Source organism: Lethenteron reissneri, chromosome 51, assembly GCF_015708825.2.
Source record: "Lethenteron reissneri isolate LAM-NWPU_2019-01 chromosome 51, ASM1570882v1, whole genome shotgun sequence".
In the NCBI taxonomy this organism is placed as follows: Eukaryota; Metazoa; Chordata; class Hyperoartia; order Petromyzontiformes; family Petromyzontidae; genus Lethenteron; species Lethenteron reissneri.
In genome coordinates, this window is record NC_083829.1 from 5,513,859 (window position 1) to 5,528,621 (window position 14,763).

Genomic DNA, 14,763 nt, shown 5'->3' on the forward strand with positions numbered 1-14,763 from the left:
TGAAAACTACACGAACTCTCTACCCTGAAGCTCTCTCGTCGTGGCTAGTAGACCCCTCTGTTGCCACTTAGCTCCTGAATGTATTTCGATCATGCGCAGGAATAGAATCCACCAACCATTGTAACTCGCCTACCTTAATACTGCGATTTGGTAATGTATGTGTGCAACACGGGGGTAAATCAGCGGTGCATAGTGGTTATCACACTGCCCTTTTAAACCAAGCAACCCAAGTGTGAGTGCCATACCTGGTGTATAGCAGTGGCCTTGGGCATCTCCCCTCCCCCCCCCTTTCCACCAATCTGGTGAAGTATGGTCAACCAACTTCCCCTGACTGCGGAGGAAGCCTTAATCCAGAAGTGGGTTTGACCAAATGGATTACAATTAACGTCTGTATAATTGTCCAAATTGGCACTGTAGTTAGGGCCATGATTCGCAAGTCCTATTTCAATTCCCATTTTGCAACTTTTACTCCGCTTTCCACCTCTCCTATTTCAAATAATGAGCATCACTAATAATAGCATTACTCTACGTAATACACAACGGCATCGATACTTCTGACACTTTATGGCTGTACATTGTCGTAATAATGTGTTTTATATAAGATACTTATCAAGCTGCTTGTGAGATTCATTCCGTATCACTGGGAGATCGCCCCCCCCCCTACGCACAATTGGCATTACACCATCAAAAGCCAATTTGCCCAGGTACCAATGGACGATGTATTATTACCCCTAAACGCCATCCCAGCACTGCACTGTTATTATTGTTTAAACAGCCGTGGCGTATTGAGTTCACATCAAAATTAAAGTGTTTCCCCTCTCAATTGAGCATTGGGGGCATCGCGCTCATCTCTTCCGCGTTTCCCGTGGTGGGGTCCACACTCTCTCTGAGGGACGACGGCTGGGGTCAATATTTAGCCTCTGAGCAGAATTGCCGATTGGCAACATTGGCATGGGCGAGCTTTGAATTCGGCGAGTGGAATCTGATTGAGGAAGACCACGACGAATGGATGTTTCTCGGCTATCCCAGGCCATCTGTTCAAAGGGTGGATTTTGATCCGATCTGACGTCTTGTAAAGGCTACGCACGGCGTGGTGCGATGCCATTTAAAGATGTGGCCCTATAATAAACGCGACGCTTAGTATCCAATGACGTTCGCAGGCCATCCTTTCCAGGCCATCACGAAAACCACTTTCATACTGGCCGAGCGGTGGCTCGTTATGACGGGTGACTTAATTGAGCGTTGATGGTTAATGGTCCTGCTGGAGCATTGGACCGTCCATTTATAAACGACATGCGTTTAAGAGTATTTGGCTGCAAATAATGTCCACAAGATGAGCCACTTCGTTGAGCTATCATTCGTGATAGCCAGGTTGCCTCTAAAAAAGAGCTATATAGCTCAGTGGGCTTTACCTAGTAACATAAAAAAAATTGGTATAGTTTTAACAAATTAATTATCGCGACCATGGGGAGAGAAACAAGCAAACTCCAAATATACAGCAGGCGTCAGGGCTGGTATCGAACCACGACCTCCTGCATACCAGGCAAGGTAGTTAACATCTCCTAGCCACCATGATGTTGAGATAGGCAAACTCCAAATATACAGCAGCAGGCGTCAGGGCTGGGATCGAACCCACGGCCTCCTGTATGCCAGGTGAGGTAGTTAACATCTCACTAGCCACCATGATGTTGAGACAGGCAAACTCCAAATATACAGCAGCAGGCGTCAGGGCCGGGATCGAACCCACGGCCTCCTGTATGCCAGGCGAGGTAATTAACATCTCCCTAGCCACCATGATCTTGAGACAGGCAAACTCCAAATATACAGCAGCAGGCGTCAGGGCTGGGATCGAACCCACGGCCTCCTGTATGCCAGGTGAGGGTAGTTACATCTCCTAGCCACCATGATGTTGAGAAAGGCAAACTCCAATATACAGCAGCAGGCGTCATGGCCGGGATCGAACCCACGGCCTCCTGTATGCCAGGCGAGGTTAATTAACATCTCCTAGCCACCATGATGTTGAGACAGGCAAACTCCAAATATACAGCAGCAGGTGTCAGGGTCGGGATTGAACCCCACGGCTTCCTGTACGCCAGGCGAGGTAATTAACATCTCCTAGCCACCATGACTGTTGAGACAGGCAAACTCCAAAATATACAGCAGCAGGTGTCAGGGTCGGGATTGAACCCACGGGCCTCCTGTACGCCAGGCGAGGGTAGTTAACATCTCCTAGCCACCATGATGTGAGACAGGCAAACTCCAAATATACAGCAGCAGGCGTTAGGGCCGGATCGAACCCACGGCCTCCTGTATGCCAGGCGAGGTAATTAACATCTCCTAGCCACCATGATGTTGAGACAGGCAAACTCCAAATATACAGCAGCAGGTGTCAGGGTCGGGATCTAACCCACGACCTCCTGTACGCCAGGCGAGGTAGTTAACATCTCCTAGCCACCATGATGTTGAGACAGGCAAACTCCAAATATACAGCAGCAGGCGTCAGGGCCGGGATCGAACCCACGGCCTCCTGTATGCCAGGCGAGGTAATTAACATCTCCTAGCCACCATGATGTTGAGACAGGCAAACTCCAAATATACAGCAGCAGGCGTCAGGGCTGGGATCGAACCCACGGCCTCCTGTATGCCAGGTGAGGTAGTTAACATCTCCTAGCCACCATGATGTTGAGACAGGCAAACTCCAAATATACAGCAGCAGGCGTCAGGGCCGGGATCGAACCCACGGCCTCCTGTATGCCAGGCGAGGTAATTAACATCTCCTAGCCACCATGATGTTGAGACAGGCAAACTCCAAATATACAGCAGCAGGTGTCAGGGTCGGGATTGAACCCACGGCCTCCTGTACGCCAGGCGAGGTAGTTAACATCTCCTAGCCACCATGATGTGAGACAGGCAAACTCCAAATATACAGCAGCAGGCGTTAGGGCCGGGATCGAACCCACGGCCTCCTGTATGCCAGGCGAGGTAATTAACATCTCCTAGCCACCATGATGTTGAGACAGGCAAACTCCAAATATACAGCAGCAGGTGTCAGGGTCGGGATCTAACCCACGACCCTCCTGTACGCCAGGCGAGGTAGTTAACATCTCCTAGCCACCATGATGTTGAGACAGGCAAACTCCAAATATTACAGCAGCAGGCGTCAGGGCCGGGATCGAACCCACGGCCTCCTGTATGCCAGGCGAGGTAATTAACATCTCCTAGCCACCATGATCTTGAGACAGGCAAACTCCAAATATACAGCAGCAGGTGTCAGGGTCGGGATTGAACCCACGGCCTCCTGTATGCCAGGCGAGGGTAGTTAACATCTCCTAGCCACCATGATGTTGAGACAGGCAAACTCCAAATATACAGCAGCAGGTGTCAGGGTCGGGATTGAACCCACGGCTTCCTGTACGCCAGGCGAGGTAATTAACATCTCCTAGCCACCATGATGTTGAGACAGGCAAACTCCAAATATACAGCAGCAGGTGTCAGGGTCGGGATTGAACCCACGGCCTCCTGTACGCCAGGCGAGGGTAGTTAACATCTCCTAGCCACCATGATGTGAGACAGGCAAACTCCAAATATACAGCAGCAGGCGTTAGGGCCGGGATCGAACCCACGGCCTCCTGTATGCCAGGCGAGGTAATTAACATCTCCTAGCCACCATGATGTTGAGACAGGCAAACTCCAAATATACAGCAGCAGGTGTCAGGGTCGGGATCTAACCCACGACCTCCTGTACGCCAGGCGAGGTAGTTAACATCTCCTAGCCACCATGATGTTGAGACAGGCAAACTCCAAATATACAGCAGCAGGCGTCAGGGCCGGGATCGAACCCACGGCCTCCTGTATGCCAGGCGAGGTAATTAACATCTCCTAGCCACCATGATCTTGAGACAGGCAAACTCCAAATATACAGCAGCAGGTGTCAGGGTCGGGATTGAACCCACGGCCTCCTGTATGCCAGGCGAGGTAGTTAACATCTCCTAGCCACCATGATGTTGAGACAGGCAAACTCCAAATATACAGCAGCAGGTGTCAGGGTCGGGATTGAACCCACGGCCTCCTGTACGACAGGCGAGGTAGTTAACATCTCCTAGCCACCATGATGTTGAGACAGGCAAACTCCAAATATACAGCAGCAGGTGTCAGGGTCGGGATTGAACCCACGGCCTCCTGTACGCCAGGCGAGGTAGTTAACATCTCCTAGCCACCATGATGTTGAGACAGGCAAACTCCAAATATACAGCAGCAGGCGTCAGGGTCGGGATTGAACCCACGGCCTCCTGTACGCCAGGCGAGGTAGTTAACATCTCCTAGCCACCATGATGTTGAGACAGGCAAACTCCAAATATACAGCAGCAGGTGTCAGCGCCGGGATCGAACCCACGACCTCCTGTATATCAGGCGGGGTAGTTAACATCGACTGGGGGAGGGGGGGGGGGGAAGGGTGGTTTAGCAACGAAGCGTCCAGGAGGAGTCTGCCCTGGGCCACCGTGCCGCCACCGTGCCGCCACCGTGCCGCCACCGTGCCGCCACCGTGCCGCCACCGTGCCGCCACCGTGCCGCCACCGTGCCGCCACCGTGTCGCCACCGTGCCGCCACTGCGTCTGGGCGAGCTCACCTCCACCTTGGGGAACACCTTGTTCTCGTCCAGCCTGAACGTGGTGCCCACGCGCCGTCGCACCGCGGGGAGCTTCTCCCCGGGCCCCTTGGGGTACTCCACGGGCAGCGTGCCCGTCAGCTCCTGTGGAAGTCGGCGCGCCGCACACGGCCACACGTGTCTCTTACGTCGCCGGAGCCCGGCACGCCGCGCACAAACGTAGGGGAGCAGTCGCGCGAAGGCCAAACGGAAGGCGAGAGGCTTTCTAGCCGTGTGCCCAGTGGGGCAAGCTGGGACGCAGGCAGAGAGGGCGCACCGGGTTCGGTGTCCGACAAATCTCTTGCATGTCCTGTGACGCCACAGTCCGTGAATGGCATGGGCTGAACATTGCAATTTGGGGGGGGGCACTGTTGTGGGGGGGGGGGGGAAGCAGATGGGGGCAGTGGAGGGGGGAAATGTTGCAGGGAGGGCGGGAGGTAGGGAAATGTTGCGGGGGGGAGGAAGGGGTGACTCACAGCCTCCCGCAAGCACAGGCGCTTGAGCTCGCTCGTGCGCTCCTCCAGGCGACGAGCCAGCTCCTGGTGTTTTAGCTTCAGGGCTTCCAGGAGATCCTTCCGCGCCGCCTCGCTCACCTCCCACTCCAGGGACACTGACGGATGCAAAGCAACGCGGCGCACGCACGGAATGTTAAACGTTGAAGAGGAACAGGCATTCATTCGCATGCCCGCCACTGGGTGGCAGGTTGGCGCAGTGGAATCACTTGTGCCTCGTAGCCATAAAAAGAGGCTGTAGCACAATTCCCGACTCGGGTTATCTTTCTGCGTGGAGCATGGATGATCGTTCTCCCCTGTGCCACGTGGGTTTCCTCCGGGTTTTCTCGTTTCCTTCTCCCATAGCAAAAAATTAATAAATCATGCAATGCAATTGGCATTGGCCAAAAGATCCCATTACTGTAAAATTGTTTTATTTTATACCTACATGACTTTACCGAAAAAACAAAGATTATGGATCCCTGCAGTCACGAAAACTTCAAATCTAGATTGAAATGTCTCACAATTTGGGATCACACACAGCAAACATCACCTTCCTACTGCAAACGTGTTTTTGGCAATGCCTCTCCCCTGCACATCAGTGTCACCCATCCAAGCACTATCCAGGCTTGACACTGCTTAGCTTTTCAAGATCTGATGAGATCGGGGGGGGAGAGGGGGAAGGGGGCATTCTGGGTGATTTGAAGACCTGGAGATGTTTATTAAACACGTAATTATTCACTGCAGCTAACGTGGGGGATTTGGTAAAATAACAACCGACTACCATACACACCCAGATAATAATCTTACCGTGACACCACTCGGCTGTAAGATATTATCCTGCTCGTCTACGCTACGCGCCGTTAATCCGGCACATTGGCTTCGGTGTAGAATTGGTTGGTGAAGAAATCGTGTTTGTCCTTGTGCTGCAAGACTGCTGAACTGGGTCGGTTTGCGAAGTGGCCTACAGATGGTGATACGCCGGAAATATTTGTGATTTGTCTGTGAGCTACATTGGTTGTTGTTGTTGTCGTTGTCCTCTTTGTAGGTTGTGGGGTTTCTTCCCACGTGCAACAAAATGCAAAAAATGAAATCGCAATTGGCCCAATATCTCGATGCATGATCCTCATGGCAAATTATGTCTTGAGACTCGAACAAGCCTTTTTCAGGATCAAACTCTGCAAACCTAAATTTAGACTTAAAACTTTCGTGACTGCAGGAATTCATATTCTTGGTTCTTTCGATAAAGTCACATAGATAGAAAACTAAAATTTAATTTAAAAAACCCATTACGTTTCGATCGCAACACAAAGCAGTCTTCTTTTTGCGATCGAAACGTCGTGGGTTTTTTTGCTTTTTATTTTGATTTGTTTTTTATCTACGTGAATTTACCGAAAAAAACAAGAATATGCAAAACTATACATTCACACACATATGTAGTGACATCGCGGGATGTCAACGTGCAGTGCCGGCCCTAGAGAGGCACGGCGTGCGGTGTAACGACATCGCGGACACCACGTGGTGTGGGTCTAGTACCGGCCCTAGAGGGGCCCGGTGAGCGCTGAGTGATAGCGCTAGATAGCACCATGCTTTGCGTGCAGTGCCAGCCCCTACAGGACAGGGTGTGGGAGTGCAGGCCGGAGGAACGGGGTTACTCGAGGCCATGGCACTCTGGTTGACCTGGGTGGACACGTGACCAGTTAAGTCTACAAAAGTGCCCAAGTGGGGGATAGGGGTGGTCACGTGGTTAACATCCAGATTGTTCCCGAGGATTCTAGAAGGTGGTCGTGGCCAAGGGCGGAGGCAGCCACGCCGCAGAGAATATAAGCCGGGTCCCCAGGGGGGCCGGCGTTGTTCTTCATCCTGAAAAAACCTTCGTCTACGTTCTACGTTCAACGAGTCTCCAACACGTGGACCTGGACCCCAGCTGTTGGTCCTGGTCCGTAGTAGCTCGGTACGTTGTAGTTAGTGTCGCTAGTCTGGTGGTCACCATCTGGCTAGCTACACAAGTCACGTGGTAACTAGTGTAGTTAGCCTCGTGGTCACCACCTGGCTAACTACACCAGTCACGTAGTAACTAGTGTAGTTAGCCTGGTGGTCACCACCATAGGTTGTTATTCTGTTAAGGGGCAGTTACCCCGTGTGTTGGAGTTAAATACCCACTACACATATGTCGGATTGTTGATTTAACAGTAATCTTTGTCATACATCCGAAAGCTGAAGATAATACTTAATCATCGGCTTGCTTTTTGAATGCATGCCTGTAAACAGACTGCAATTGCCGTACGTGGATATGAATTATCCTGCAATTAAATGACAGCGCAACATTTTTAGCGTTGTTGTTGCTTTTGTGCTAACCAGGCTTGGGGGATCCCAATTTCAAAGCACTCCCCGAAGGATGTAAACGCAACATTGAGCCGTGGTGCGGAAGAAACGTAATTATGAGAAATTACAATCAAGTCTTTGCCGTCCGATGCGGCAGGCTTTTTTGTCACTACGAAGGCCGGGAAAGGAGTCCACGGGGAAAACAAAGCCTTAAAAAGTCATTTACTCCAAAGATCGTTTGCAATTTTACAAGGCACACTTTTGGTCAAGATAATTCTGGCAATCACACCCTGCAATAAGTCGTAAGATGTCACGGACGTAATATCTTTGGAGATATGCAATTTGCCCGAGAAATATGGTACCCATTAAAATTATGCGGATTTAATCGTTATTGCATTTGTTGTGCTGTTGCGTAAAAAAATTTTTTATTGAGTCACTGTCCAGTAGAGAAAATATAAAATTGCGCGTCCAATGGTGTTATTCTGTATCCATGGTACCGATTGGGGGGAGCGGTGGTGCAATGGTTAGCGCACCACGCTACAAACCCGGTGACCCGAGTTCTATTCCTGCTCATCGCCACATCGGTGACGAATATCTGAACGGGTCCTGGGCCTCCCCCGTCTCGACTCGGCCTCAAATGAGTACGGCTGCAAACCACTCCCTCGTGTGCCGTGTAGGCCTTCATAAGTGCTTGCTCACAGCACTTGGGCCAACAGTCTAAGGCTATAGATGGGATCTTTGCCTTTCTATAAAGTTGTCCATTACACCACCCTGTTATGCAAAACAAAAGGAGGCTTAACTTAACACTCCCCCACGGCCCATCCTGGCTCCTTCCCCCCCCCCCTTAACCTGTATATAGTCTCGTGTCTCTTAGAGTTCTCCCCACTTGATACGGTAATTTTGCCGTGACGGTGCCACCTGAAGACGGAAGCTTGCGTTGCCTCCGAAACGTCGTGATTTAATTTATTTTTATTTTCTACGTTACTTTACCGAAAAAACCAAAGAGTATGGACCCTTGCAGTCACGAAAACTTCAAATCTAGAATTAATGACTTGCAATAGCATATTTATAGCTTACTGTGATTACTAAATGTGCGCGTGTTAGCATTTTACGGATTAACAGCTGCAGGAATTGATGCGTAATGTACACAGCTGTTCGTAACACAGGTTTTTTGGGTTAAATCGCATAAATTTACGCGATCTAACCCAAGAAACCTGTTCTGGATGATATTGGTCGGCGAAAGTCTACGTGTTAAACTACATAGCTGTTCACGCACAGATTTACTTTGGAGTGTACACCAAGGCAAACCTTGCATTGGAACACGAAATGCAAATAAACAATGTGGAATTTGTAACGTGTACAATGTTTAATCTCCCAGAGAGAGAGAGAGAGTGCGATGTAGAGGTGAAAAAATTCACAGACAAGTGGAAATGGCAGCCGGAACCGATACCAACCATTGCCATGCTCTGTGGTCCTATATTGAGATGTTTGGCCAACACCATCAATTATTCTTTAAACTTGGAAAGAAAGCAGAGAGAGAGAACCCATGCGTGCGAGGTAACGCTCAATGTGTGTACAGATGGTGGTATTTAACCCACTTGCTGTACTGCCATCATACCCTGGCAAGCTCGGAGATGTGGCGACCTCAGTGCCCACGGGTAGTTGGAGTTTTTCATAAATTTACGCGCAAGCCACCAACCAAACCCTCGCTGCCTTCACCGTGCTGGAGTACAGGCCACGTACGTAATCACCAGCGTCCAAAAGCTTGACCAAGCCTCACAAAGACACCTGCTGTATATTTTGAGTCTGCGTGTCTCTCTCTCTATCCCCATGATCTCGTGGATTTTTTTTCGCGGGTCCTCCGGTTTTACCCCGCACGTTTAGAAACACGCAACTTAGATCGTTGGGATTATTTGGCTGCCATGAATGTCCACGTGATAAGCCACTTTGTTGAGCTATCATTTGTGGCCAAGTTTCGCTTCTCAAAAAGGTAATAGCTCAGTGGGCTTTACCTGTTAAAATAAAATAAAACTGTTTAGTTTCGTAATTTTTTTGTGTAATCTGTTTTTACCTTTCCTGTACTTTTCACTCCGAGTTTTTGTATCGTTTGTTGTTGTAACGTTCTGACCAGCCCCGACCAGACATCTGTGAAAGAGCTTCATAGCTCATCGGATTCCTCCAGTCTCAATAAATATTCTGATTCTAAAAGTCAGCCAATCAATATCACTGACACTCAAAACTGCACAACAGGGGACATTTCTTACCTGTTCATGGATAAAAGATTTATGCTCCCTTCTCAGTATTCCGAGATCAAGGCTCATTTCCTGGGGTGATCGGGGCTTTTGCCACTACGAAGCTCCCAGGATTTGGAACGCTTTGCTAATGAGAGAGTCATATTCTTGGTTCTTTCGGTGACTTTACCGAAAGAACCAAGAATATGAATCCCTGCAGTCACGGAAGCTTTAAGTAAAAAAGTTAGAGAGTCGTTAGATATATTTAAGTCCTAGCTTGAAAACTCACCTCTTTTAAATTTGCCTTTACCCCCACAGTTTCGGCCGTGTATCCTACAGGTTCTGAGTGAGTGGGTGAGTGGGTGAGTGAGTGGGTGAGTGGGTGAGTGGGTGAGTGGGTGAGTAGGCGAGTGGGTGAGTGAGCGGGTAAATTGGCCTTTAATCCCCACCAAGATCTGTACCGTGCAGGTTATGTTGGTCTCCTGCTTGCCATACATGGTGGTGCATTGGGATCTATGTTTGTTTGTTGTAGTACGGAGTTAGACTGATGGCCTTAATCTAAATTGTCTTGTGGTTGTTGTTGTTTGACTTGCATCCCACTGGTATTATTAAAATGGTTAATTTAGCATCTTCATTCTTTAGAACTGTTTGTTGTGTTTAGTTTCGTTGTCCTACCCCCGCACCTCTCGACTTGCACGGTTGGCTACGTACGGTGCGAAAGAAGTTCAACATGCATACGTCATTGTCGTAATTTCTCTTCTGGCCTGGAATCACTATTCCCCCCCCGCCACCCCACTCCTCATGTGGTCCCGTGGACTGTTACGAGATTCATAATGATGTCAAGTCGATAATCATCGTTTTGTTCTTTTATTCTCTTTAATATTTTCTATTTTAGTGCAAAAGTGAACGTGGCCCAATTCTTCAGTGACAAAAATGAACTGAAGCAATAAAATAATGTAAAAAAATCTATGTTAACACCACGATTTGATTGATATCGGCATCACGAGCATAATAATATCTCAAACGACGATTACATATCGTAGCAATGCTTAAAGAATCTCGCCCCTTAATGTACGCTGCTCTCAGAATACAATAACAATGTTCAAATATGCCCACTGTACTTGCACACTCTAAATATACTTAAAATAGGGTAATTGTATTGGCCTCGAATACGGTGACAGCACTATCTTTCAGTGCCCTCGTAATGTCACGCCGTGTTAGGGTGCTACAGAAGTTGTCTTCATCGTCGTTACCGGGATCCAGAGCTCGCAAACGGGTTTTGTTTCCTTACCCGTACCCGGCCGCACCAGGGTCGCAAATGGGTACCCATACCCGGCCGGGTACGGGTAGCCGTTCCCTACCCGTACCCTACCCAAAATGAGTGACAAACAGTTACTCATCAGTGACTCACGGCCTACCCGTACCCGTACCCGGCCGCACCAGGGTCGCAAACGGCTACCCGTACCCGGCCGGGTACGGGTAGCCGGGTATCGGGTAGAGTACGGGTATCGGGTACCCGGTTGCGACCTCTGCCGGGATCCTCTGATGTGCAAATGGCGCTCTTATCACGGTCTCGGAGACCGCATTGAGAACAAGTCTCCCTCCCCACCTCTTCGGTACCGATGAAGATGTTTCATTTGAGTTTTCCTCCCGGTTTCGTTTGGATGACGGACATGCACGCCGCCGGAACACAATCGGAAGAAAAACCGACGAGGTGCACGTCGTCGGTTGAGAAAGTGGTTAAGATCGCCTCCGCCCCCCCGTCCCCAACGCGAGTTTCCTTTCGACATCCCAAGCAACGCGCTCAGGGCTTCCAAATTTTTTAACGGACTGGCACCCCCCATCCACACGGAGGGAGAGCGACGATCAATAAAGCCGCTAGAATCATCGAGGTGCGCGTGGCAAGGGGGGGGGGGGGGGGGGGGGCGGGAGAGCGGCGCAGAGGAAGGCAGCGGTAGGAGTTGAGCTCAAGACGTTAAACCGAGTACGGGTGTTGTGTGAGCGTGCACGCGAGTCGTGTAGCGGTTAGCGCTACGCTGCGCTATGAACCCGGCGACCCGGGTTCGATTCCCGCTCAGGGCCAACACCAGTGACGATTATCTAAACCGGTCCTGGGCCTCCCCTAGGTCGACTCAGCCTCAACATGAGTACCCGGTGCGGTGTGTAAACATCGCCACTGGGGAGACAAAGGCGGTCGGGCGTGGTGCTGGCCACCCACCCCCTCGTATACCGTTTTGGCCTTCATAGGTGCTCGCTAACAGCACTTGCCCCTACAGTCTGTTAAGGCTATACGGGGGATATTTATCTTTGTGTGCGTGTGTGTGTGTACATGTGCCGTGGGGAGCAGTGGCGTAGCGGTTGGTCGTGCCGCGTTGCGAACCCGGCGAGCCGGGTTTGATTCCCGCTCACGGCCACCGACAGCAGTGACGATTATCTGAACCGGTCCTGGTCCTCCCCTAGGTCGACTAAGTACCTGGTGTGGTGTGGAAACATCGCTGCGAGGGAGACAAAGGCGGCCGAGCGTGGTGCTGGCCACCCACCCCCTTGTATGCGCAGTTACATCTGAAGTAAGAACAACTACCGATCCGTGCTTACTCTCACTAAGGGGGGGCCTGGTCATACCACGAGAGGGCCCCCCCTGACCTTAATCCTTTAACCCAGCAGATTACTTACACTCCATCACCTGCCGCTGGCATGGCAGAGCGCCCGAGAGAAGAAGTCTTCTGCACGCAATTACAGGGACAGTATGTTAAGCTGCAGACCCACCCTGTGGGTTCCTCTGATTTAGGCTCGTATATAGATCGCACTTGCCAACTCTGCAGCGGTAGGCTGGAAATTGGATTTAAACTATTTATTTAAAAATATAACAGCGTAGCAATTTTCGCTAAGCGTGATCGCGCCGCATCATAGCGCGTAAGGAGCGTCGGTCTCTTTCCATTTTGTTGCCTTGGTAGAAGAAAAAAATCATCGGTTCGCAGTCAAACGGCGAACGTCAAAGGGAAAAAAAAATTCGGCAGCCTACCGCTGAAATCGACAAAGGGTGGGGGGGGGGGAGGTTGGCGAGCGTGAACCGTACACACACACACACGCGGGCAGTAGCGCGTGTAGAAAATGCACACTCCTGCAAAGCATTCGAAAGCCCGTGCCTTGCGAGTTTCTTTTCTGCCACGTTAAGATCCCAATCATCGACTATTGTACAGCCTTGCCGCTGATCCACTGCTCAACGAGGGCCTCCTCGCAACACCGCATTGGTCTTGCAGGGGGGGGTGGGGCAGTGTTGTTTGACCATACTTCACCCTGTTGGTCAATGCGAGGGGATTGCTGAATTGGAAGACCCTCCGTGACCGGTTCGGGATGTGAACTCGGGTCACGCGGGGTTCACGGCACAGAGCGTTCAACCGCTGTGCCCACTGCTCTACCTGCAGTGGCCTTTACGACGCACGCAGCCCGCAGGAGATTGTGTGTGCGGTAAGTGTGTGTGTATTATGTATGCATGTTGAACTTCTTTTGCACCGTACGTAGCCAACCGCGCTCATTCGTTGGCTACGTACGTGTACGGCCCCCTTGGGGTCACGGGGGTTAATTAGACCATTTTTCACCATGCCGGTCGATGCGGATTGATGAAGACGGGGGAGTGCAACGCAGATATGGATTTTGCTGCAATACCCCCACTGCATGGCATCGCAGTTGCCTGTAGCAACCCGTCGCCCATCCGAGAGCTATCCAGGCTCAAAACCTGCTTAGCTTCCGAGATGGGGGTGCATTGCAGGTGATCTAGTCAAAGCCACAATCGTACTGCATATATATATAGGCAAAGATCCCCTGTACAGGCTTAACAGACTGTCAGGGCAAGTGCTGTTGGCGAGCACCCCACGATGGCTGGCACGGCACACGAGGGGGTGGCGTGGACAGCACCGCGCCCAAGATGCGACGAATGGGATTCACGCACGGAGACGAATCGTGCCGTAGAATGCCACGTCTGGTTTCCAGAGAGTCGCTCGTGGATATTTTACACGGGCCGACCGATCCGGCCGCCTTGTAGCATCTCGGGGGGAAGGGGGGGGGGGATGCCTGGGGGTCGTGCACCCAACCGCGACCGACCACGCAGAGCGAATTAGCACACAGCACGCTCGACGTGAAGTAAAAAAAAGACAGCCCGCTAGGAATGGCACGTGAAGGGAAGGCGTACTGACCTTTAGGCAGTTTCTCTGCGACATCTTTGGGTCAGGCAGCAAAGGAAAAGAGGGACGGTTCAGAACCAGGCAAAGCAAAGAGGCACCGTCGCTTCACATCATCAAAGCCTCCGCGCTGTTACAGTTCAATAAAAAAAAAACATGAGAAAATCTCGACGCACCATTGTTCACTCGTGAATTAAAATAACAAAGGCGGGGATTAATCACTGGGCATTCATTCGCAACGGGAGGGAAACCCATGCTGATGAACACGGCAGGGGCACTTTTGTGAGCAGTGTGTAGTTGGAGGGGGGGGGGGGGGGATTTAGAGTATATGGCTGTTATACATTTTCACATCAGCCACTTCGTTGAACTATCATTCGTGGCCAGGTCACTTCTTTGGGCCTTACCTGGTCAAATAAAAAATAGTTGGATAAACAGTTGAATAGTTTCGTTAGGCCAGAGAAAATGATCCAACATGTTTTTTATTTAAAAAACACATAATTCATAATTTTTGTTATTGCTAATCTCTTATGGCAGAAAGGTAGTGGATCTTCTTTCGAGCACTGAAATAAACGGATACCACGTCTCCTTTTTGTATCGGTCTCTCCACATAACAACAAAAACAAAAGTAGCTCTTACGTGACCTGTCGGCCGCACTGCATTCTGGGAGTGCATACATTCAGCAGCATTGAGTCAAGACAAGCAGGGCCGGGCGATTCTCCAAAGCATTCGCCTACTTGCTGCATTCTATTTCGGTTGCAAAGCAATGTTCAAAATGAATGTGGTGAGGATTTTGGTTTATGCTTCTCTTCGTTTTTTTTTGTAAAGAATGCACGTGCTCAGCAATGGGCAGCATCAGATGGGCAGCGAGCAGCCGCCATGTTACTGATTAATTC

The 14,763-nt window shown here is 50.4% G+C and overlaps 2 protein-coding genes across 2 annotated transcripts in view; one reads left to right on the top strand and one right to left on the bottom strand.

The window, feature by feature from the left end:
• The window catches only part of ATP5F1C (ATP synthase F1 subunit gamma), a 375,672-nt gene that overhangs the window by 295,912 nt on the left and 64,997 nt on the right, over nt 1-14,763 (top strand). The gene's annotated exons all lie outside the window — the stretch shown is intronic.
• The window catches only part of LOC133355542 (FERM domain-containing protein 4A-like), a 110,557-nt gene continuing 96,613 nt past the window's right edge, over nt 820-14,763 (bottom strand). The window contains exons 10-13 of the mRNA XM_061572882.1: nt 13,886-13,909; nt 5,122-5,255; nt 4,521-4,750; nt 820-886 (exon numbers count right to left, since the gene is read on the bottom strand). Of these exons, the coding sequence (XP_061428866.1) occupies nt 820-886; nt 4,521-4,750; nt 5,122-5,255; nt 13,886-13,909 (455 nt within the window). The remainder of the gene's footprint in view (nt 887-4,520; nt 4,751-5,121; nt 5,256-13,885; nt 13,910-14,763) is intronic.